This window comes from Urocitellus parryii, chromosome X (assembly GCF_045843805.1).
Source record: "Urocitellus parryii isolate mUroPar1 chromosome X, mUroPar1.hap1, whole genome shotgun sequence".
NCBI lineage: Eukaryota > Metazoa > Chordata > Mammalia > Rodentia > Sciuridae > Urocitellus > Urocitellus parryii.
In genome coordinates, this window is record NC_135547.1 from 26736522 (window position 1) to 26763173 (window position 26652).

General features: G+C 37.7%; 1 protein-coding gene across 3 annotated transcripts in view; it reads left to right on the top strand.

Annotated features, from left to right (window-relative positions):
• Positions 1–26532, top strand: part of Tenm1 (teneurin transmembrane protein 1) — a 556980-nt gene extending 530448 nt beyond the window's left edge. For all 3 annotated transcript variants that reach the window (XM_077793578.1, XM_077793579.1, XM_077793580.1), the window contains 7 exons: positions 2217–2389; positions 3423–3658; positions 15199–15495; positions 21040–21427; positions 22415–23635; positions 24214–24356; positions 25774–26532. In XM_077793578.1, the coding sequence (XP_077649704.1) occupies positions 2217–2389; positions 3423–3658; positions 15199–15495; positions 21040–21427; positions 22415–23635; positions 24214–24356; positions 25774–26532 (3217 nt within the window). The remainder of the gene's footprint in view (positions 1–2216; positions 2390–3422; positions 3659–15198; positions 15496–21039; positions 21428–22414; positions 23636–24213; positions 24357–25773) is intronic.
• The last annotated feature ends 120 nt before the right edge of the window (positions 26533–26652 follow it).

The following is a 26652-nucleotide window of genomic DNA, read 5'->3' on the forward strand; positions in this document are numbered from 1 at the left end:
AACCGGATTTATACACAGGTCTTTACTAATGCTCACTGGGACTTTTGACCCTTGTTCCTCTGCTCAGTGAATGGCCTTGTCATCTTGCTCTAAAGAGTAAACACAACCATTGATCTCTCATTTGCATGAAATGTTGATTTAAAACAAAGGGAGTGCTAGGAGTGTAGGTCAGTGGCTGTGTGCTTGCCTAGAACATGTGAGGCCCTGGGTTCTGTTCCCAGCACCTCAAATCAACAAATGTTTTTTTGTTGTTGTTTTGTTTTGTTTTTTAATAAAATAAGGCAAGGAACTGTGTGACTGAGAATGAAGGAAACTAACCCCAAGCTCCAAAGCCTGTTGACAACCTGTATCCATAGCACCCTCAGATTTTGTGGAAGCATGGTAAAGAGCCGCATTGACCAAGGGTTGAGGAAAACCCGCGGACATCAGGAAAGGGAAACAAATGAGGGACAGTTGCAGGTGCTGAGTGAACAGAGAGGAGCTGCCTGCATTATACAGACTCCCTTGTGAGGAAGACATAAGGCAGCTGCCTTCTATTTGCTAGCTGAAAACTCCTCCCTGCAGGGAAAAGCAGGTTGATATCTTGGGAGAATAAAGGCCGGACATTGTTTTCCTCTCCTGGAAGGAACACCAGGCAGAAAAGGTTGGAGCAGGATAGGATTTGCAAGCTTTTCTGTGCTCCTTTCTCATCAGGGGCCTGCTTCTTAGCCACAGAGCCCCAAAGCAAGCCAGGAACAAACAGGCTAGGTATAGGAAGTATTATGCCATTAACTCTAGGCACAAATAGCACCACTCGGCTTTTTTTTTTTTTTTTTTTTAATAATGAATCCTTAAGTGCATAGAAGCAACACACAACCATTTTGACCAAAATCCTTTTAAAGAAAGGAGACACCCAGTTAAACAACTAACATTTGGTATATCCGTGATGTCAAATGACCAGTTTGGTTAATTTTTTTCCTTTACATGACTTTTAATTGATAGCCTGTGTGCATACATACAAACACAATAAAGCATTGCCTATAGCCCCAAGTTCAGTTCTGTCCTACAAATTATGGGCTAGCCTCCTTTCCCAAGCCTACCACAGGCTGGTATAGGTTTTAAAATTTCAGCAACTACCCAGGCTGAGTCCTTTAAAACCTAGTGGATTAACACTGAATTACTATGGCTTTTTGCATAATTGTAGGGGGAAGGGATAGTAGAGCCAGACTACACCATTGTGTCAAGGCTGAATCCTGCTCACTTTGGGTAAAAAGAATATAATTGTTTAACATTTTAAAAGCAAATAAACGTGCTTAAATATTTTGCAATTTGCAACTTGAAAAGAAAACAGTAATGGGTTTCCAAGTGCATGTCTTTACTTTTAATGAAGTGTTTATTTTTCATGGTTCTATTGGCAATAAAAGAACAGCTCCACATCAAAAGCCTTCAGGGAAGCAGTTTCCATTTGGAGGACAGTGAGATTGCCAATAATTCGGATCTTTTTTTCAAAAAAGTAAACTCACTAGGCTATATTCCTAGATATGGGGTATTGCTTATTATCCCAGGTAATTATTATTTTTTGTCTCTTACTCATATAGGCAAATTACAAAACATTATACACCATACTCCAAAAAGATAAAAAGAATGTGACACCAAGATCAGGGGGTTCCAGAATGTTTTAATGAACATGTTTCCATTATCCTCTGTGCTTGTTCATTTTGTTGGAAGAATGATTCATTCATTTCAAATTTGGCAACTTAAACAGCAGCAAATTATAATTTTCTCATCACAATGCAAAGGCAGTTTATTGGCCTGCTCAGGCTTTGCGGGCCCTTTTTGTGCCTTCTTTTCCTTTGACAATGGCACCCTCTGCTGGTTTTTGTAATCCATCACATCTAATGGGATCGACCCAAATTGCAAATGGAGGCCTCCTTGCAACATTGCACACAGCAGGACATGATTCATAAATCAGTTTTCCACCCTGGTGATTCATTACCAGATATATTTTTTTCTGTAAAACAGCACAGCTCAAGGAAGTCATCAGGAATTCAGAAGCTGCAAAAATACCTTCGTTTGATTAATCATCTCTCTGACCTTTTTCTTCTTATTGAACAAGGTTAATAATACTTGTTATCACTCAAAGTTAAACTGTATTAGCTGCCAAGTGATTTTTACTTTGCAAAGGCCTGTTATCACTGCCAAGAGGCTTCAGAGTTGGGATTGGTTATATTCCTCAGGTATGACCCCGAGGGACATTTGACCAATGCAACATTTCCTACTGGAGAAGTCAGCAGCTTCCACAGTGACCTGGAGAAGCTGACAAAAGTGGAGCTAGATACTTCCAATCGTGAGAATGTCCTCATGTCAACCAACCTGACAGCAACTAGTACCATATATATTTTAAAACAAGGTAAGAATGTTTAAAATTTCACCTGACTGTAACAGCACCTATCTCTGTGTACCCTCAAACCTGTGCATGCCATTAATAAATACAATTCACCTTTGACTGAGAAGATGGAGTCTTCTCCCTATTTTTCAGCTAAGACCCAGACAAATTCACACCTTTCACAATTTCACATATCAACTTTGGATCACATCTTTGAGGGATTAATGAGGCAAAATCCCTGCCAAGTCTACTCTTTTATCAAGTCAGTTCCCAAAGCCCAGCTGTTTGTAAAGCTCTTTTAGGGTCTGACTAGGTTACATGAAAGTAATGGAGTCTTATTACTGAACTTAACATTCTAGATCAACATTGACATGGATGAATAAAAAGGAAAAAAATTAGGATACACACCAGGGAAAAATGAAGTGAAATGAGAATTTAAAAGTCATTATATGCAAAGAGAAGAAAGAATGGAAGAAAAATGAAGTAAGGATAATTTGGAAGGAATGTCCTGGAAGCTAAAGGGGAAGTGAACAAAGAGAAAGTGCTTTCCCCCTTCCCAGTCATTCAGGACTCATTTTGTTGTGGGGCCAGATGCTCTAAGAAGAACAATATTGACTTTTATCAGTGTTAGTATTTTCTGGGGTACAGCAACTGTGATGGTATTCCAGGTGGTAAGAATGCTAAATTGAACTTCATACTCTTCTCATTCTAGCTCCCAGCATATCAAACAGAGGTGGCTGATCCAACAAGTCAGGGAATTTATAAAGCAATGTTTTAAAAATGAAATAAAAAATAAACACAAACCAGCCTGTGGTGTTAGATAGCAGTCTTTGATCCTAGAAACAAGATACCCCAGCTGTGAAAATAACAAGACCCAAATGGACAAAAAGCACATCTACCTGTCAGAGAGGTGGTCTGCCTGGAAGGCACTTAGCTCCTCAGCACCCCACCTGCCCATCCCTTCCTGAATGTGCTTCCTAAAGCTAAACATGTCTCTGTCTGGCTTCCTGCTCTTCCCTTTCTTCATCCTCGTCTTCCTTTTCTCTACTGTCTACAGAAAATACTCAAAGTACCTATCGAGTGAGTCCAGACGGTTCTCTACGTGTAACTTTTGCCAGTGGGATGGAGATCAGCCTCAGCTCAGAGCCCCATATCCTGGCTGGGGCCGTCAATCCCACCCTGGGCAAATGCAACATCTCATTGCCTGGAGAGCACAATGCAAACCTCATCGAGTGGCGGCAGAGGAAGGAGCAAAGCAAAGGCAACATTTCAGCTTTTGAAAGGAGATTGAGGGTAAGGCTTGACCTTCTCAAACTGTATGGGTTTCTTTAGAAACTGCAGAGCCTTCCTGATTGGGAGTCCCATTTCTCCAAAGCTTTTCTAGGTGACTGACTAGCTTATATGATATACTAATTCAAGAGAGGGTGCTAATGGCTGATAATGGTTCAGTATCCTTAAATGAGCATTCTAATGGGAGCTTTCTTTGTCATTAGCCAGCTAAAGTGCTCTAATAGTAGCAATTTCAAGCACCAGGAAAGTCTGGCTGGAGAAATATGTTTAGTCAGGAGACCCTCCAGTACCCATCCCAGCATGCCCTGGAGATGCTTATCAGGTCCTACAGGTTGACCCAGGTCCCTGCTTTTGGGTAGTTATTGGAAAGACCAGGTAGGTACGCACAGAAGAATGAGAGATATAAGGCAAGCTAGGAGGAAATTGTATACTATCTCATTGCCATGAATACATATTCAAGACCAGATGGGGGGGGGAAACCTAGGACTGAGATCAGGCTGAAGCACTCAGAGAGAGCTGCCTGAAGGAAATTAAAGATTTGGGAGTTTTCAAGTTCTAACCTGGCACAATTCACTGCAGTAACCAGAGATCTGTGTCAAAATTTCTTTTCTGCAGCACATGAAGCCTATAAACACCACAGCACTGTCTACCTTTCCCTTCTTCAATACTAACTTATGTTAGGATGGCCAGCTTTCCAAATATAGTAACATTCAGTATCAGCCCTACGGCAACTGCCAGCCTGCAGGAAAGACTCAATCACTATTGAGGTCAGGCCTGCATTGAGCAACCTGTGTCACATCTAGGGTACTAGAAATGCTTGCACTTTCTTCATTCATGATAAAAACTTAGTAACCTTAAGGCTGTAGAAATGCAACTGCCAAGCAATAATGCAATTTTAGGGAGAAGCAGTCAAAATAGTCATATGGTTTGATATGGACAAAACAATCTGCAACTGAGCCCACTTTTCTTTCAGCTCTGTTGGTGACACAGAGACACAGATGTCAGTGGGTGTTTTTTATAATAGCTGCTGAAGTTGTAATTTGTAAGTTTTGATTTTATTTTTTATGCTCTAACAGAGCATTTACCAGATATGCCACTGAATTGAGAGTTGAAACCAGTCCAAATAGTCAAACCTCTATGTGTGTGTGTGTGTGTGTGTGTGTGTGTGTTTCATTAAGGGTTTCCATCAAAGTTCTTCAAGAATTGAGATCTCCTGGACACAAAAGCTCAGATGGGAAAATTAGATGACATGGTCTTCATACTGGTTTTTAAATTATTTTATATTTTTACCTGTAAGAATTATCTACAAATGGCTTTTCAACCTCATGGATTGCACAGAAAGATTGCAAGAAATAAGTGATCTCTTAGTGCTTCCCCTAGTGTATGGCTTTGGTAAAGCATTACAAACCAAATCGTATGCTAAGTGACCTTGGGATTTTCAGTTCTTTAGGACAACCACCCTGTTCTATGTGACCTTGGGATTTTCCATTTTCTAGGATAACTCACCCTGTGTTCTCCCCTCCATATGCACAACGAAGAAAAACTGTAAACTAATGTATAGCCTATATCCCAAATTGTTCTTTTCTCCCTGCAAGGATTTTATTTTTTATTTGTTCTTATTTAGATATACATGACAGTAGAGTATATTTTGACATATCCTACATACAATGTTGAGAAGCCAATGGCCATAAAACATTCCAGAGCTCTTGGTGTCGAGGAGTGAAGTGTTTAGTTTCATACTAATTGTAATTTGACCCATTTCACATCTTATTGTAGAGTTGAACAGATTTGTGAACTGGGTTATAAAAGCAACAAATTCAAGGCCTCCTACTCTGTATGACCTCTAGGGTACTCCTTAAGGTCCTTGAATTGAAGAATTGGAGCTCCTTATTGACTAGGTGATGTTACTATGCATTTCCCTAGACATCCAATAACAATAACTATACTTTACACATATTTAGTGCATTAGAATTAACAAAATGCTGTCACAGCCATAATTTCATTTGATCCCTACATACATCAATTTTTATTCCCAATTTATAGATAAGGAGACTGAGGCCCAGAGAGGTTAAGTGATTTGCCCAAAGTCAAACAGCTATTAAAGGGTCACAGCCAGAGCCAAAATGCAGGTCTTCACCTAGTGCAGCATCTTTCCACTGCATCATGCTTGGCTGCCTTGTTCCTTCCAATAATTAATCTATAAATCATTGCCCCATTCAGTACAGCCACCTTGGCAGGGCCTGACTCCTCATTTCAATACTGACAAAGAGACAAATAATCAACTCTAATGTACTGGCAATTGTGTGTGGTATAGGGCATCTGGCTGGCCTCCAGGCAGAGAAAGCATGAAGGAGACGAAAGGAGGAAGCAGGCTGTTTAACTTAGTTCTTACCTGCCCTCCCCCTTTATGGGAATTTTTTTTTATGCTGCCACTTCAGTTTCCCCATATTAGGCATATATCCAATTTAATGGAATGAATATGCTCCCAAAAGATAGGCATGGATCCATTTTGACAAAGCAAATTCTCTTTTCCCACTGATCACATTATTTCAGAGGAGATGGTCCTTCCATTACAAGGAACAAGCTGATGATAACTTTCTCTTTTCATGAACCAAATATGCAGTGACCCCATTTTTAAGTATACCTGTAAAGAATAAGCTTCTCGGATGCCCTCAAGTACCTGGATACTTCAACTGAATCATACATTTCTCCTGCTGAAGATTCCACTCCAGAACATGGACAGATGAGGCTCACCAAAGCCTTTGGGACACAATTTCAGGTAGATAGTCACACAACATATAAAGCCCTGCTGTACTATGGGAAATGTAGCTCCTCTGAAAACCCACACAAAGGTGTGGTTGTAATCTATAAATGTGTTTAGGCAGCAGGGCATAAAGCACTAATTGTTCAGGCACAAAGTAACAGGTTCATTTAAAGGCCCATTTGGTAAGATGATGGGCATCATATGTTACAAAAAGCTACCAATCATACTTACACTAGACCTTCTAGCTGGAAAGAAAAAAATCATAAAGTGATAGACCCCTCCTTGTAGATAAAGCAATATGAGTTGTTTTTCTCCAATGATCAGTGATTTTTTTCTTCACATAAAGTCAGGATCCCCTTCCACGTGAGGGAAGCAAACTATTGGGAAATGTGATATCCTGCACAGCCTGAGCAGGCAAGGGATTTGTTACCTCTGGGCCATCCTTCACCAGCACCATTAAGGGAAATAAATCACATTAACATCCTGAAATTTCATTTATTTAAAAAATCCATTTCCCCCAACCTGAGTTGTGTTTGAATCATCTTCCTTGCAAAGTATTTTTGCATCCAACCCATGTATCTTCTCATCTGCTGCATCAATCTGTCCCCATAAATACATTTCCCTGGACAATAGAAAAATTAGAGTGCAGATAACAATAGAGGCAGTTGTAAAAGAATTGGACATTCACCAAAGGCAAACTGGTTTAGGAACTACAACCAGATTGCACCTTGCTGTGTCTGTGGATAATAATGTTGTCATATGAGACTTATCCCAGCATTGAATCCCAGTGTTCTTTATAAGATTTTGCAGTCTGAGTTGTAACGTTACAGCAAAACCCCAGAACTTCAGCCTACTTTAGTTTTCAAAAATGGAAAAAGCTTAGCACTTAAAACGAAAGTCATGAAATCAAGGACCATGATTATTGTACTTACAGGCAAAATGAAGCAAAGACTAAAATTCACAACTGATTTTTCCTCCACTAAAAGATAAGTGAAAATGACACAGGAGATACACACACACACACACACACACACACACACACACATTTTTTTTTAAGTTGCTGATGGACCTTTTAATTTATTTATTTTTATGTGGAGCTGAGAATTGAACCCACTGCCTCACATAGTGCAAGGCAAGTGTTCTATCACTGAGCCACAACCCCAGCCCAACACAGGTTACTTTTTAAATGCACATGTGAATGTTCATATATAAGCTGAGCTCTGAAAGGGAAAGTAAGCCCAGTTGAAACACAGGGTCCCATACAGAAAAATGATGGGGAAATGGGAGGTAGCTAAGAGGGTTCTAGCTTCTTCCTTGGTTCTCAGAGATCACCTTTGCTGACAGGACGCTCAGCTACAGGGTTCTCTAAGCTGGAGTTCTCACTTCCTACTATTAAAACTTCTCTCTCTTCAAGTTTAGTGAAGGCACTTGTTTTGTGATAATTTATATAAGGATCTGCTTAAGGATAGACTAATACATTTAAAAATGCATCTGTAATTTTCAGTCCCAAATAACAGTACTTCTAGCCTTAATGGGTCATCTGGAGACAAAAGATTTCAGGCATCAAAACTACTAAAGCAATATTTTGGTTTTGGGTCAGGGGATTTTGGGGGGACTTCAAATCATAAAAACTACTATTATTTTAATCTTGGGTGAACCCTTCTAATGTAACTAGAAATAATTATTTCACATACACCTTCACCTATATGTAAGCATTAATATTTGATATAATTTTTAAATGTGTTTATGGTTACACAGGTGAATTAATCAATAGTAAACTATTTAAATAAGAGAAAATTGATATAGTGCAAAAAAGTGTCCTAGTTCAATGATCTTATCAAATTCAGGTGAGAAGAATGCGCATGTATTTGAGAAAGAACTGGCATGCCCATAATTTTGTCATTTTCCCATCTATAAAATGAGAGGTATGGATTATACAGTCTCTTATAACAGCAACTAACGTTCCTTCAGATATTCCTTCTTTGAATTGCCAGTGGTAACTCATTTACTACTCAGCAATTTATTAAATAGGTCTTTAAATTACCATTCCCATTTAACAGATGAAAAAACTGAAGCACAGAGAGGTCACACAGTTTACTTGTAGTGATTACGAGAGTGAAACCCGGGCAGTCTGGACCAATAAATCTGAGTCAACTAAGATCCTTTTTAGCACTAAGATTTTGTGGGCTGGCAAAGTGGGGAAGTATTTTGAAAGTAAAATAGGAAAAAAAAGAAAGAAAAGGGAAATTCCAAGTAAAATATTAGAGGCTGATTAACTAACACTGAATATATGCTCTGTGCATTTGTAGGCACCTCTGTGAAATAAAAGCAGGCCTAACTAAGATTTTGACTGTCAAACAAAAGATATCAATAAAAAATAAAATCTGTGGAATTAATGTACTAATTAATTTTTAAATCCAGTACTAATCACCTTAAAACTAGTGGGAATAAAGCCTGCTACTTTAAAATCAGCTGTGACTTTTCTATCCATTTGTATAACTTCATTGAAATTAAATGCAATGTATCTTCCAAATTCTGATGTGGCTATTTGGTCCATCTCACTTATTCACTTTCTGACTTCTTCAGCAAAAATTTAGACAAGTAACTCAGTTGTGTTGTGACTAAATGTTAGACAGTGTCCTTGAAAATCAGCCTTTTCATTCTTATAAAGGAAAGAAAATCAGTTGCCATGCTTATAGTTCAGAATTCTCTCTCTCCCCCTCTCTCTCTCTCTCTCTCTCTCTCTCTCTCTCTCTCTCTGTGTGTGTGTGTGTGTGTGTGTGTGTGTGTGTGTGTGTGTGTGTGTTGGATTGAAGCATGGTGAATTTCCCTTTGTGAAGGCCAAAACAGCAATTGCCTATATATCAACCAAATATATGATCTAAAACCACCTAATAAAATGTTACAAGTAGTATATTCAATTCAACTAACCAAATGAGTCTCAAACTAGAAGAGTTGAGGAGCAATTAGAACACAAAATCCTAAAAAGAGAAGGAATAGGAAGCAAAGAATACATGCTTTGGAGCTTTCCTCTACCCACCCTTCACAGGCACTTTTGCTTCTGCTGTCAGTGCTATTCAGAGTTTTCCAGAACACATTCTTTCCTCTTTCCTCTTTGATGCAAATACAAAAATCAAACCCTTCTTCTCCTTAGATTAAAAAATATTTAAGGGAAACCAAAGGACAAACTGCAGCATAGAAACACATTCCCCTGTTTTTTAAAAAAGAGTACAGTCCAGCTTTCTTACCACAACATAACAGCTCATCAGTTGCCAAACTCAGAGATCATGCTCAACATGAAGAGAGCCTTGTAACTTGGGCTGTTGCCAAATTTTAATCCTTCCCCTTCTCCCCACCCCCACCTCTCTACCCACCCCCAGCTTTTTACAGGGAAGGATTGATGTAGAATGTTTGGAGAAAGAGTGAAAATAAGGCTTGTTCACCTATGCTTAGGTCAAGGGCTATTGTCTTTCAGAAAAGTGAGCACATACATGAATATGAAGCTTTCCCAGCCTTGCCCACAATGCCAGCAGTCAGCAGCAGTCAGCCCAGTTCTGATTTCTGCCGTGGAGGCTAGTAGCACATAAGCACTCCAGAGGGAGGTTGGGAGGGCTCACGGAGAAAAGCATTCACCTTCCCAGGCTTCTCACACAAGATTTCCACAGGAGAATTGGCAGGGGGTGGCTGGGAGCCTATGGCATCTTTGAGCCCTTCATCCCCTTTCAACTCTTGTTGAATTTTACATTAACTTCCAAACCTGACTTTGAAACTAGTGTTTCAGCAGCATCCGAATATCAGGGTGCATTATCTAGAAACAGAGGATCATGGTTGCAGAAGTCCTGACAAGCAGAAAAAGAACATCACACTGTCTTCCTCTGCTTTCTTTCTAGTGGATTTTCAACAGTGATCCCTGCTTGTGTAGCAGTAATGACTTTATTAAGAAATGGGTTCTTGAGTAGTAAACTTAATCTATCAGACAAATAAAACCACAAATTTAGTTGAACTGGAAATCACTTGTTACTTTGGCTCTTTAACTATCATTATAACATAAATTGTAACAGTTACAACCGTCTCCAGGAGTACATGGATATTTTACAGCTATTGTAAATGAACGGCATTACAGTTGGAGATATGTGGCTATAAAACCACAGGAAAGGTAGTTGAAGAAAGAACACCTGGTTTCCTAAAGGCTTCCAAGTGCTGCGTATCAAAAGACAGGAAATATGCGCTTCTCTATCACCTTTTAGGTGATCACAGCAGGTTACTATATATTTATGCAGTCTATGTATTTATGACACTGCATGCATTTGCTCCAGATGGTTTAAATAGTCATGATTCCTGATCTGTGGCTCTATTTACTGAATTAAATCTACCCCTGAGACTAACAGCACTTTCCTCAAATAATTTGAGTATTTTACCCCTAATCTTTAGATGGAATTCATGGCATTTAACATTTGATAGGTGCTTATTTTGCAGAAGTTCAAAACTAGAAAAAAAACTGGGGCAAATATCATTAGCCCCAGCCTGCTGCTGAATAAATTGAAACCAAAAGAGGCAAGTGCCACAACCCTATGGAGTAATGGGCAAATGTCATGAGCAGACAATTCATGGAAGACATGTATATGGCCAATAAAGGGACTCAATCTCACTAGTAATAAAATTAATGCAAATTTAAAATTTTTTTTTGTAGTTGTAGATGGACAGAATGCCTTTATTTTATTTGTTTATTCTTATGTAGTGCTGAGGATCGAACCCAGTGCCCCACATATGCTAGGCAACTGCTCTGCCACTGAGCCACAGCCCCAGCCCAAAATTAATGCAAATTTAAGTCATAGTAATGTACCCTTTTCCCCTCATGTTGAGAAACATTCATGAACAATAATACTGAATGCTAATAAAGAAAAGAGATGGGCTGTCCTACTAGTAGTCAATGGGAGTATGAATTTGTAGAGCCTTGAGGCTGAATAACCTTTCAAGTTGTATCAGGAATCATTTAATATGCTCTTCTCATTTGACCTAGGATTTCCTCTCATTTGACCTAGTAATTTAGCCCCTAGGATTGTATATTAAGGAAATATTTATATACAAAAAATGTTCAACAGCACATAAGATATGAAAAAAATGGAAAACAGGAACTCTAATTTCCAATTGTGGTAACATGAATATATAAATGTTTATTATATTATAAAATATTATGCAGCCATTAAAAGTCATATTTTTAGATTACTTGATAACATGAAAAATGCTAAAGTTAAAATATTGGCTGAAAAAATAAGGCACAAAACTTTCAGTATAGCCCTAGTCATGTATTTTAAATGTCTGGACAGAGATTATACAAAAAAGCAAGATAAATGGAATGAAATGCAGCCCAGTATTAACAATAATTCTCATTGGAAGGTGGGATTGCATTGAGGCTACATTACAAATTATCATAGCCATCATCATTATCTTCATCATCATCATCTTCAGATTTTCTTTTCAATGCATTTGATGATTCATTCTCAGTGTTTGGCAATGATACCATATTAGTGGTAATAAGAATGTTTCTGGATGATCCAATTAATGATTGATTAATTAGAACATTCTGACAGCTAATGTTGCAGAAACTGATGCTTTTGTGGCAAGGGACTGTGAAGCAGGCATCTCTACTGTAAAATTTTGCTCTGTGAGAGACATCAGAGTCCCTACTTTAGTTGAAATAGACATGGTTTGTGGAGTTGGTGTAAGATGATATCAAAAATATTCATGAATGTGCTTATGTGCATTTTTCCAAGGACACAGTGTATACCTTTCAGATATGTAAAGGAATTCTTGACCACAAATGTTAAAAATTAACATTAAGTTTAGTTGACTAGCTAGTGGATCAGTTTAGTCTGACTATAATTAATATAGTAAAACCCTAGCACAGGTTCCCCCCCAACTCCTACCTCATTAACCAGAAATTTAACATTCTATTTAGGATTGTGCTGACAGTTCCCACAGATATAAATCTAATAAACTGAGCTTAAATCATGGATATGTGACACATGGGCCTATTCACAAGCTGTAATAAAATGAGAAAAGTAATCATTACATATTTTAAAAATAACAATTACTAATGATATTTCACAGTTTACCAAGAACCTGTGTGATTCACTTATATCTTGACATAATTCTGTGACATAAAGTGGTAATATCATTCCCATTTCACATATAGGAAAACTAAAGCCCTGAGAGAAGAAATGATGGGTACATTCATATAACTGGCAGCTCATCAACTATCTCCTGACTCCATTAACCACTACTTAAACTTCTCAAAGTCTCTCCTTTTTTTTTAATTCTTGGCTTTGTTTCTGCCAAATATGCTTGACCTTCCTCCACTCAAATCAAAAGGTGTTCCTTCAAACTGTGTGAAGGGTTCATGGTGACTCTACTATTTCACAACTTTTTATAAGTCAGATTGTTGCAAGATAAAAAGTTATGATAAAACAAAAAAGCACTAAAAGTAAAAATTAATGAAACTAAAATAAAATGAATTTAATTGATTTTAGAAGCCCTCCTTTAGCCTCCTACTTACCCCTCCTTCAGAGATGCCTTTCCATAGAGCCTTCTTCAGCACACTGACCAGCAGGTACTGAACTCTCTTAATGAATAAAATCAAGAAGAGCAACTTTTTTCACATAGCATGATATTCTCCAGTTCTATCCACTTACCAGATAATGACATAATTTCATTCTTCTTTATGCCCAAGAACTTTTCTGTATAATTATAAAACACCAATATTTTAAAAAAAGGAGGAAAACCATTAAAGTAGAAAAAAGGGGACCAAGGGAAGGAGGAGGAGAGGGATAGGGGAAGTACTAGGAAATTAAATGGAACAAACTATGTTATTTGAATATACGAACACATAACAATGAATCTCACTGTTGTGTATAATTATAATGCACCAATAAAAGCACAAAGAGAACAGCAACATCTTTCTGAAAGACAAAATAACTGTTTGAGTATTGTATTTTCTAAGTGGTTGTGCTACAATCAGCTAGCTATAACAGAAGGTACTGGTAGAATTACCGAACACTAACATGACTAGCTGAAAAATGGAAAAAAAAAATAGATCATTTGTCAGGTTGCTTTGAGACTTCATTAAAAGTCTTTTTGCTGAGTTTTAATGTTTTTTTTAACCAAGTCATTTAGTTACTTGGTCATCTCATGTAGATCTAGCTGAATTTCATCACAGTTAGGTGCCACTGAGTGCTGTGTTTCATAGACTCTAACTTGAGGTTCCTTGAATCAGCCTCACTCTCGATCAACTGCCAGGTTTTGAGATAACCAGACAGAATACTAGCATGCAGTAGAAGACTAAGATCAGAACCAAAGCAAATAATGAATTGTTTTTATTTATTTGTTAGTGCATTATAATTATATATATGATTGGGGTTCATTTTGCATATAACATAGTGTTTCTCATTTCGATCCTCAATATCATCCCCTTCCCTTCCCTCCTCCTTCCCCATGATATTTTCCCCTACTCCATTGATCTTCCTTCTATGTATTTATTATTATAATTGATGCATTTTAGTTATATATAAAATTGGAATGCATTGTAATATATTCGTGGATGCACAAAACATAATTTGGCCAACTTCATTCCCCAGTTTGTCCCCTTTCCCTCCCATCTTTCCTCCCCTTGGTTCCCTGCTTCTACTCTACTGATCTCCCTTCTATTTTCATGAGATCCTATTTTTATTTTTATTTTCTCTAGCTTCTGTGTATGAGAAAAAAAAAACACTTGACACTTTACTTTCTGAGTCTGGCTTATTTTACTTAGCAAGATGTACTCCAGTTCCATCCATTTACTAGGAAAAGACATAATTTAATTCTTCATGGCTGAGTATAACTCCATTGTGTATATATACCACCTTTCTTTGTCTATTGATGGGCATGTAGCCTGGTTCCATAACTTGGCTTTTGTAGATTGTGCTGCTATAAACATTGATGTGCTCTTTATCACTATACTATGCTGATTTTAGTTATTTTGAGTACATACCAAGGAGTGGGATAGCTGAGTCATATAGTGGTTCCATTTCTAGTATTTTGAGGGATCTCCATGCTGCTTTCCAAAGTGGTTATACTAAGTTGCTTAACTTGGAATTCAAATTTAACCAGTCAATTGTACCACCCTTGCAAATGTCAGGGTACCTACCAGGTTTACTTAACAGCTTCAATGGAAATATTGTTGGGTGGGGTTCCATCTTTAGAGAATCTGAGTTCCCCTGTGATAGAAGTGAAGTTCACTATTCCCAGGTGTACAAGGAAGTCAGAGAAGATAATCTCTGTATAAATTAGGACTCACTGTATTCCTTTTTTCTGATTTCTAATTGCATAAATAATTTACCACTTTATGTTCTAGCCTCTTGAATGGAAAAAGGGGAGAAGCAAATCAGGAACCCCTACTCCTGAGTAGGTACCTGACTCACATAAAATAATGTCACATAATTATTAAAAATTGTGGTAGTCCACTTGAAGCTTGAGCTACAGAAAAAACAACAACCAAATATCAAATGTGGAGAGTACATCAAGAACTATCCCAGGAGTTCAGACATAGTGTTGGCCCTCCAAGAGTGTACACACTGTGAGGAAATAAAGATAACTGACATCTGGGGAATGTGAAGCCATAAAGTTTCAGAGGTGAAGAGAGACTGATCGTTGGAGAATCAGAAAAAGCTTCAGGATTGTGAAAACAGTAAATTAGGAATCAAAGCAGTGCTTAAAATGTTACTTCATATCTCTTTTTTTGTAGGCTCATAACAGAAACCTGCTCTCCATAGATTTTGATCATATTACCCGTACTGGAAAAATCTATGATGACCATCGAAAATTCACCCTTCGAATTCTTTATGACCAGACTGGGCGACCTATTCTTTGGTCTCCTGTAAGCAGATATAATGAAGTTAACATCACATATTCACCTTCAGGATTGGTTACATTTATTCAAAGAGGGACATGGAATGAAAAAATGGAATATGACCAGAGTGGAAAAATAATTTCAAGAACTTGGGCTGATGGGAAAATTTGGAGCTATACCTATTTAGAAAAGGTAAGTATGTAGGGGATAAAACTAGTTTCAAGACTCCTGAATGAGAATATTGATAGCAGCCCTAATTACCCACCTTGGTGAGGGCCTACAGAGAAAAATCTGTTTTAGCTGTTCTGTAGAAATAACAACAAAAAATGGTGAGCCTATGAGGATAAGCTATTTTTCAGCTGAAATCTTTCCCTAGTCCCATCGTCTACCAAGTACTGTTTCAAACTGAAGTCGGGATAATGGCTTAGCTTTTTCCTCATTTGAGCATATTTGTTCATGCTCTTGAAAAGGTATCTTTATTATTATGAAAGCTCATACTGAGGGAAAATGGCTAGAAAATTATAAAACTGTGTGTTAATGTATCTCAGCTCTGGTAAAGGGCCTCTTACCCAGCAGATAAGGAATTCTAATTTTGTTAGAAAAGTCAGTGAAACTTTAGTTCTATACATTTGAGGATTAATTTTCAAAAATAATCAGCCTGAGGGAATGGTGGCAGGGAGGCCTCATTGGTAATAGTCTTTTGTGTAGACTAAGTCCCCAGTAGCATCCATAATGGGAGCTTGTGACTTGTTTCTGGAAAAGGAGAAAAGGATTTTAATCCTACTATAGGAGCCATTTGCAATCATCAGTTCCCTATAACAGCAAAATGGTTTCTGGTCAGATCAGCACCGGAAGACAATGAGAACAATGGACTTCTCTCTGCCGTTTTTCACTTCCCATCTCCTAGGCCAGTGCTGCTTCTTTCTCAGATTTACCCACTCAACTGAATTAGTTAGTCATGAATTATTTGCTGGGAAAATTTTAAAATATCTTCCCTTGAGGATTCAAGGGAAATTAGTGCATGGAACTTATAGAAGTTCATAGATATAAGCTCATATCTCACACAGCAAAATGTCATTGTTTGTGCACAATGATGCTAGGCTTTTCTGATACACCCATCAAAGTAATAATAATAACAATAATGTCAGTTGCTCTGTATCATAAAACTCCTTAGTACTTCCCAGAGTGTGTTACTGAGGAATTTATCAAGCTGGAAATGCCCAGGAGATAATCTAAGCAGAGTTCACTTGGGAGCCAGAATAAAAGAAGGGAGTCTTTTGCTCTGTCAACCCTGTGTCCTTTTCTTCTGATGAAATTTATAATCCATCATCTGCACTGGGAAAATCTGAATCTTATAAAGCAAGACTTTCATTTTTTTGAATTTCTATAACAAGAATTACTGGTAAATCACCTAGACTTAGTTTTACAAAGTGTCAAACTTGTTAAAACATTAATTGAACCCAAATATTTGGTGGTATGTACACATAGGCAAAGTACTTCTTAAGACATGTATTGATGACCTTCATTTTAAAAAAAAAAGATGCCTCTGACCATTAACATAATATTGGCATGACCTAGTCTTCCAGGAATGATCCTTACACAGGTTCTCCATGTGACTAGTGAAAAAGCCAACACTCCTTAGGAGCATATGCAGGTTTGAACTCTTAACCCAAACCTCATTAGCACCAAAGTGTGACCAACAGAGCTAATTGCCTACAGATAGTCACATCTCAGCTCTCCTAAGACTTTCCCTTTAGGCTGTCTGTACAATGACAAAAGAGCCTATTGAAAATTTAAGCTTCTACTCTGCATGCAGTCTTCTCAAACACCAATGAGGAGATCTTATTATTTCTCTTTTCTGAATTAGCTGATTATTTCATCAAATTTGCTTGAGCAAAGAATCTTTTGAAGCAAACTTTGCATGAGTTCTCTTTGCTATAGAAACTTAGTGAGCAATAATTATTTTTTAAAAACACCAAACAAAAAGCTTTGTGAAATTGTCAGTGTTTCCAGTGGATAGAAATAAGACCTTATTGACCTAGAATAATGTATCAAGAAAAACCCTAGTGACTTCCAAAAACTAATTTACTGACCAGTGAGATAAGCCAAATCATTTGGCCTTTTATTTGACTTTTGTCCCTTTCTTTATTTCCTGTTTAACTTGTTCTCTAATTAAAAGGGCAGCCCCTTATTTAAGCAATCCTATTATGCAAAACTTACAATCTATAAAACACATAATTATGGAATATTTCCTTACTTTCCAAAAGTAATTTATCATAAAACTAGTTTTATCAATACTGCTATTACTAGTGATAATAACTAATTCACTGGATTGATATGGTGATTAAATGAAATAACATAAAGTACCAAACTAGAGAATTTAAATGTTAGTAAGCATTCACTGTCACTTGGGAGTGGGGGAGAAAGGGAGAGAGGTAGAAAAGAAAGAAGGAAAGAAATTAAAGCATCTTTTAAAGTGTGTTCAAGGAGAAAAGGAAAGGACATTGAATTTACTAAAATTCAATTTACATGTAATTTTTTCAGTGATTTGATGAGGCTTTGAGACTCCTTGTATTCTTTCTGGTTCTTTGTTTAACATGGCCTTTGCTGACACATCCTTTCATCAAGACAGGGTTAGAGAAGGGACAAAGAGGCTTATCTTTGTGGTATGCGTTAAAATAAGAATCCCAAAACTTTAAAATGTAATTCTCTTTTTCACCCCAAAATATTTCTGGTATCACCTCTGCAAATTTGCTTTCCATACTTTTACCATTATATATTTAAAAAGAAGCAGCAGATTGTTAACCTTAACGTACAGAAAATTTTGTAAAACTAGTTTGACTTCCTCCAGAGTAAGTCAAAGTTATACATATCGTTTTTGTGCACAATGGTTCGTAGCTATTAGGAGAAAAATAATTATTTGGGTAATGGCTGCAGTTGCTTAAATGATCTCTCCTCTATTAAAAAATCAATTATTGTTTCTTAAATTTTCTCTATGTAGTCATTAATTCTCTGTCTTGATTTATGACACTTCTCTGAGTTAATTATATTTTGGAAGACTTGTGGAGCTAAAATTTTGTATTACTGTAAATGAAAATCTTTCAGTTTCCCAAAATCATTCTTATGAGCTTCATTTTTTAAATGTATTTAAATAAATTTTATAATCATTTAATAAGATGCTTTAGTCTTACACATTTATACAAAATTGCCTCTTTGGAACTGACGTTTTCAAAGGCTACCTGCCTATAGGGACAAAACGCAGTCTTTGGCTTGAGCTTCCAGATGGCCCCACACTGCCATCTGGTGGTCATTCAAGTGCTTTAACTTTTCAAATTTCTGCTCTCATTTCTATTTTTGTTCAAATAAGTATACGACCATGATTGTTCTTTATTTTTTTTTTCTTTACAAGGATCTCTTTTTAGGATATAACAATCAATTAAAGGAATAAAAGCCTCCCACTCTATTATTTGAACTAATAAAAAATGGCCTTTTATCCTGCAACAGCACTGTGGACATTGGATAGATTCATAAGCATTGTTTTTGAACAAACTGATAATAATGTCCAAAGTGAAAAAGCAGCCAAATGAGAACTAAATGGTATTCTGGCAACACGACAGTTACATTCACGAGATTGCTAATCACGTCATCCACATTCTTGCCATTGGCAGGAAGCTTTAAAAAAGACTAGAGAGCTTTTGAGACAGTTCAACATCAGCACCACCTAGGAACAGGGTTCAGGCAGTGTTTTACTGCATGCTGGAGAGTGAGAACAAAGGAGAGAATACAATAATGATGTGCTATAAATTTTTGGCAAGGTTGGTACAGCTACTGGAAAAGGCATGGCCCAAGCAGGCTGGTACTAGATAATATGAAGAGGCCATATGGTGGTTGTCCCTGGCCAGCATCACAGGTGACAGATGTCATTTGTCCGTGGCAAATTGACAGAAGAGAATGCAGAGGAGCTTGAAATTATGACTTTCAGCATAAAAATAATCTAAAGGCATTTTCCACCAATTCCTGTATAAGGCCCCTCTGGGGCCATCCCCTGCCACATGCTGCTCCATTGATAGGGAAAAAAAATCTCTGCTGGTTTTACTAAGTTCCACCTTGATCAAGGGAAGCAGTTCTGCCTTCCTGTCCTCAAGGCCCATACAGGATTTCCAGGTCTCCTACCTTTTGTTCAGGAGGTTTTTCAGAGGTCACAATGGTGGAAATACAGGCTGTGGAGAGCTACAGGTTGTCAAAGATAACAAGCTGACAAGATTTCTGCCCTTATCCCTGGATCCCCAGGCATAGTGTTGGTGGGAAAGAAAGACCGCATGAACAAGCAAATCACCACTGACTTTTACTTCATGGTACTGACATGCAACTCAAAATCAATAATTCTCAAAGGATAGGAAGGATATGTAGTTTCGAAAAGCACATTCAGTATTAGAATATAATTTCATATTTAGAAGATGCAAATGTACATTATATGTTTATATACTTCACTTTTATAAATATTTATGTAATTTGCATATAGAAAATGAAAACTACTTATTTTCATAACACAAAGTTCAGAAAATAAACCTCAACTAAATCCTTTTGCTTGATAAGGTGGTTCTCAAGAGGGGAGGGTAAAGCTCCCTTAAGGAGCTATATCAGAAATATTTATTAAAAGATGAGATTTCAATGCTAGTGAATTAAAGTCCTCCCTAAAACAGTGCTTTTTCATGTCTATATTTTAAATTAAAATGAGATCAACCAATATTTATGAAACACCTATTACATGCAAGGCACTATACCTCAACAAATGCTTGTTCCTGAAATACAAATCAGTTTGGGGAAGAGGGATTGCATAACCAGAGAATTCTTTACTTTTAATACAAATACTAAATCATGACTAGTTGAAACATGAATTATAAAACAAAAGTAATATTCAATGTGCAACTTTTCAGGAAAACATCTACTACATGAAATCAATACTTTTTGGTGACTATAAGTTAATATTTGACATCCCCTAACCTCTATTTACCTCCCTCCAATTCATCTCCACGTTGAAGCAACAATGACCTTTCTAAAATACCAACTTGGCTATTTCTTCCAGCTCTGCAAGCACTCATCCTTCAGCTTGCTTGAAACCTCTCAATGGTTTCTGGTTGCTGATATGCTTAAGTCCAAACCTCTTTGCATGGCTTAAAAAGCCCAGTGTGATGTAGACCCATCTGTACTCACCTCTTGCCATTCACCACCTCGACCCCCAGCACACCCATGCTTTGACCACACAAAATTACTCTCTGTGTTCTCTTCTATATTCAGACCTTCACAATATTGTATCCTTTAACTGGAGTAATCTCTCCTTACTTCCCAAACCCCTCTCTGCCTTTACCTGGCCAACCTCTAGTCATCCTTTAAGTCCTCATTTAAATGTTCCTTTTTCCAGGAAGCTTTCTCTGGCCCCTTAAGTCTGGGCTAACTGTTGCTCCTCTACCTCCCATAAGTACTCAATACTTTCCTTGTCATAACATGTTTCACACTCTATTTTGCTTGGTTACTTGTCTTTAGCCTCCATTAAACTGTAAGTTACCTGTAGTGCATTATTGTGCACTACTGCATCTGCTAGGGTCTACCATCTACAGTGCCTAGCACATAGCAGATGCTTAATAAATTTGTGTTGAATGGATGAATGTGTATTTTCTTTAATCTCCTCAACTTTAATGATACATATTATGCTATTTTGCTTTTGTCTCGTTTCAGTCTGTCATGCTTCTCTTACATAGCCAGCGGCGTTACATCTTTGAGTATGACCAATCAGATTGTCTACTGTCAGTCACCATGCCTAGTATGGTGCGCCACAGCTTACAAACCATGCTTTCAGTGGGGTACTACCGGAATATCTACACCCCACCAGACAGCAGCACTTCCTTCATCCAAGACTATAGTCGAGATGGCAGATTACTACAGACTCTGCATCTGGGGACAGGGCGCAGAGTTTTATACAAGTACACCAAGCAAGCAAGGCTATCTGAGATTCTCTATGATACGACTCAGGTTACATTAACATATGAAGAGTCTTCTGGAGTGATCAAGACAATCCACCTGATGCACGATGGATTCATCTGCACAATCAGATATAGGCAAACAGGTTTGTTATGAAAGGGCAGTGATGTGTATGTCAGTATTTTATACAATTTTAGCTGACCACATTTGGAAATAGAAGTGTTAACCTATGCACATTCAATTCAAAAAACTTGCTTTACTTTTCAAATTATCTTTCATTGAAAATTAAAACATGTTATTGGGGCTGGGGATGTGGCTCAAGCGGTAGCGCGCTCGCCTGGCATGCATGCGGCCCGGGTTCAATCCTCAGCACCACATACCAACAAAGACGTTGTGTCCACCGAAAACTAAAAAATAAATATTAAAACTCCCTCTCTCCCTTTCTCTCTCTCTCTCTTAAAAAAAAAAAAAAAAAACATGTTATAGTTTGCCTTAAAGCAGATTCCTTACAAACATGTAGTACATTTCTCTTTCTTTCTCTCAGTTCTCAAGAAAGTTGAGATCTAAGTGTTTAGTCTAACCGTATACCTATTCCTTCTCACCACCAAATCTTCCCAAAGGTGCAGCTGCAAGATATGAATCTCAGTGAAACTAGCTCAAGCCCTGTGTAACCTCTGTAAGCTTCAGTTGATGACAGAAGTCACAACTTTCTAATGTATTTCATCCTTTGGGTTTATAACATGCCCAAATCCACTTACTTTGATGTGGACATTGGGAAAACCTCACCCTCTGATTTTGTAGCAAAAGTTAAATGAAATGTAAGCATTCATCACAGAGATTATAGCAGGAATGCATAGTCATGACACCAGTTTCACCACTGAGGCTCCTGGATGTTGTTACTTCTGTAGCTTTTATAATTAAATTATTCTATAACTATGCTATACAGTATTTTCCCATATATGGATATCACCACATAAGAATATGATATGATATGCTCAGGCCTCAGACATCAGAGGTCAGTCTATACTATTTCATTTTGAATATACAATTGTCAGTACTGAGTAATACTAGACCTTCCTGATTGTTCTACATTTATCACCAGCTTTTTTTCTCATTATTTTTATTCCTACAGGGCCTCTTATTGGGCGCCAGATTTTCAGATTCAGTGAAGAAGGTCTTGTGAATGCACGATTTGACTACAGCTACAACAACTTCCGTGTCACCAGCATGCAAGCTGTGATCAATGAAACCCCTTTGCCCATAGATCTGTACCGATATGTTGATGTCTCTGGTAGAACAGAGCAGTTTGGAAAATTCAGTGTAATTAATTATGACTTAAATCAGGTCATAACTACTACAGTGATGAAGCACACCAAGATCTTTAGTGCCAATGGACAAGTCATTGAGGTCCAATATGAAATCCTAAAGGCTATTGCCTACTGGATGACTATTCAATATGATAATATGGGCCGCATGGTAATATGTGATATAAGAGTGGGAGTAGATGCCAATATAACTAGGTACTTCTATGAATACGATGCTGATGGACAACTTCAAACTGTTTCTGTAAATGACAAAACCCAGTGGCGTTATAGTTATGATCTGAATGGAAACATCAACCTTCTGAGCCATGGGAATAGTGCTCGTCTCACTCCTCTCCGATATGACCTCCGAGACCGCATCACCAGATTAGGAGAAATTCAGTATAAAATGGATGAGGATGGCTTTCTCAGGCAGAGGGGAAATGACATATTTGAATATAATTCTAATGGTCTGCTGCAGAAAGCCTACAATAAGGTTTCTGGCTGGACTGTGCAGTATTACTATGATGGGCTTGGGAGACGTGTTGCCAGTAAGTCCAGCCTAGGGCAGCACCTCCAATTCTTTTACGCAGACCTTGCCAACCCCATAAGAGTTACTCATCTGTATAACCACACCAGCTCGGAAATTACATCTCTGTATTATGATCTCCAAGGTCACCTTATTGCCATGGAGTTAAGCAGTGGTGAAGAATATTATGTAGCCTGTGATAATACAGGTACCCCACTAGCTGTGTTCAGCAGTCGAGGTCAGGTCATAAAAGAGATATTGTACACGCCTTATGGTGATATCTATCATGACACTTACCCTGACTTTCAGGTCATCATAGGTTTTCATGGAGGACTCTATGATTTCCTTACTAAATTAGTGCACCTGGGGCAAAGGGATTATGATGTTGTCGCTGGCAGATGGACCACGCCTAATCATCACATATGGAAACAGTTGAACCTCCTTCCTAAGCCATTCAACCTCTACTCCTTTGAAAATAACTACCCAGTTGGCAAAATTCAAGATGTTGCAAAGTATACCACAGGTATTCAAATAGTGTAAAACTTTAAACTAAACTCGAGAAAACTCAGTGCTGTTTATCATGGAATCTCAATGCCTTTGTAATGTTTCCTCTTCCTGCCAATTAGCCCACAAGTATTGTGCATTCACTCTCTTCCTTAGTTTCCTAGAGTGAACAAAATGTGCAAGATAACTTCAGACTGATGCTTTTGCTTCCCAGTATATTTTTTCCCTTTAAATTGTTTCTGTTTCTATGTTTCCCTCTTAAAAGTTTATGCAAAAAATTTCTTAAGAGAAAAATTCAGGATTATGTTGCATGAAATATACCTAATATCACAGTCCATATGGTCTTAGGTCACTACCACATTGAGACTTTCAATGCAGTAAACATAGCCTATCTCTGGGATTCTGCACAAGTCAAAAGGTTTCCTTGTAGAGAAATTATCTGTTTTAAAGTGAGTCATACCAATGGGGAGTTTTATCCCTATCTTCCCATTTTCTAAATACATTGAAGACAGGAAGGGCATGCCTCGAGTTTTCAACAAAGGTTTTAAAGTAGGAGCTTTTTGAATGTTGTTTTCTTTCAAATGTTGTATCTTACAGACATTGGAAGTTGGTTGGAGCTATTTGGTTTCCAGTTACACAATGTACTACCTGGATTTCCCAAACCAGAATTAGAAAATCTGGAATTAACCTATGAGCTTCTACAGCTTCAGACAAAAACTCAAGAGTGGGATCCTGGAAAGGTTAGTAAAAGTGTTACCATCTCTGCTTAGCTGGGAAAAAAAGAGAGAGAAGCACATCTAACACCAGGAAATATATTTACATATATTTGCTTATTTATTTTTGAGTCTTTTTGAATAATCACTAAAATTTGTATGATTTAGGAGAAGGCTTCCATGAGGAAAAGACCAGGGAATTGGAGCTTTTGAAATATGAAAAGCTAAAAGGTTACTTGATGTCTGCTGCAATAGATGAACAAGAGGAAGGAATTAAACTTTTAAAATTCTGAAATGGGATGCCAGGGGAATTATGAATTTTGTACAGAGAAAAGTGTTCACTAAGAGACATGAAAACATCAGACTTGACTGTGAAATAATTTAAAGGATAGTGCCTTAAGAGCATAAGAATAACAGAATAATATTATTCTGATAAATAAAAAGTATATAAACACAATAAACAAAAATAATAAATATTACAGGGATAAAGTCTGAAAAAAATAGGAATACTAAAAACATTCAAGATTCAGCAGGGTATTTCTTTGGGAATATGAGGTACAAATAAAACCAAGAAGAAACTAGGAATGCCTGTGTATGCAAAAAAAAAATCTTTAACAAAATAAAACTGAAATTTAGGTAGAAAGACTTGAAATTTAAGTCAAAAAATTATAAAGGAAAAGAAAGCTTAAGGTGGTACTAAAGGCTTATCCCTTTTTGTAAACACATAAAGTATGTGAATGCTTTTTGTAATTAAAAGCCCTTCTTTTTCACTCCCAGTGCTGAGGATTGAACCCAGGGCCTTGTGCATGCTAGGCAAGCACTATGCCACTGAGCTAAATCCCAAACTGTTCAAAAATCCTTCTTAACAAATTTTAGCAAAATGTTGAAAATTGCTGAAGCTTCCTAATTGATACTGGCAGGTTCATTAGTCCTTTCTCTTTATTTCTTGGCATTTTTTAAAGTGCCCAAATGAAAAGGTTTTTTGAAAGTACACATAAAAAGAGCTGTGAATGTCTTGCTGTTTTGCCATAGTTGTTTATAAGGTCATAAGCTGTTGAAAGCAGGAACTAAACCTTATGCATTTCTTTATACCTCCCAGTGCCTAATGTATTATTCTACATGCAGTAATAACATCTAGTCGGTATCAATTAAATTGGTGAAAGTAAAATATGTGCATTTGGGGGGAGCTGGACCCACTTAAAAAGTGCATTCTAGCTCTGAACATATTTTCTTAACACTCTTAAACTCGACTAAGATATAAGAATGCTAGGTAGTCCATCTTTTCCTTTCCCTGACTCTGTCAAAGAGATTCCATACTTGGCTTGTTTGTCATACCAACAAATTAGAGAAGGAAGTGAGCTTGCAGCCTTTCCTTTTGACAATCACCAAGCATAAGGCAGGCATCTAACCCTGTCTGCATTTGCACTGTCTTTTTCTTTCTCAGACGATCCTGGGCATTCAGTGTGAGCTCCAGAAACAGCTCAGGAATTTCATTTCCTTGGATCAACTTCCTATGACTCCCCGGTACAATGAGGGACGGTGCCTTGAAGGAGGGAAGCAACCCAGGTTTGCTGCTGTCCCTTCTGTCTTTGGAAAAGGTATAAAATTTGCCATCAAAGATGGCATAGTAACAGCTGATATTATAGGAGTAGCCAATGAAGATAGCAGGCGACTTGCTGCCATTCTAAATAATGCTCATTATCTGGAAAACCTACATTTTACCATAGAGGGGAGGGACACTCACTACTTCATTAAGCTTGGGTCTCTGGAGGAAGACCTGGTGCTCATTGGTAACACTGGGGGGAGGAGGATTCTGGAGAATGGTGTCAATGTCACTGTGTCTCAGATGACTTCAGTGTTGAATGGGAGGACTAGACGGTTTGCAGATATTCAGCTCCAGCATGGGGCCCTGTGCTTCAACATCCGGTATGGGACAACTGTCGAAGAGGAAAAGAATCACGTGTTGGAGATTGCCAGACAGCGCGCTGTGGCTCAGGCCTGGACTAAGGAACAGAGAAGGCTGCAGGAAGGGGAAGAGGGAATTCGGGCATGGACAGAGGGGGAAAAGCAGCAGCTTTTGAGCACTGGGAGGGTACAAGGTTATGATGGGTACTTTGTTTTGTCTGTTGAGCAGTATTTAGAACTTTCTGACAGTGCCAACAATATTCACTTTATGAGACAGAGCGAAATAGGCAGGAGGTAACAAACAAAACCTCTGCCTTTGCGTCACCAAAGACTGCCTGTTTTTAAAACATAAAATGGTTTATTGTATTGGTTTTCTAGATCAGAACTCTGTATATGTAAATATGGAGGAAAACATATC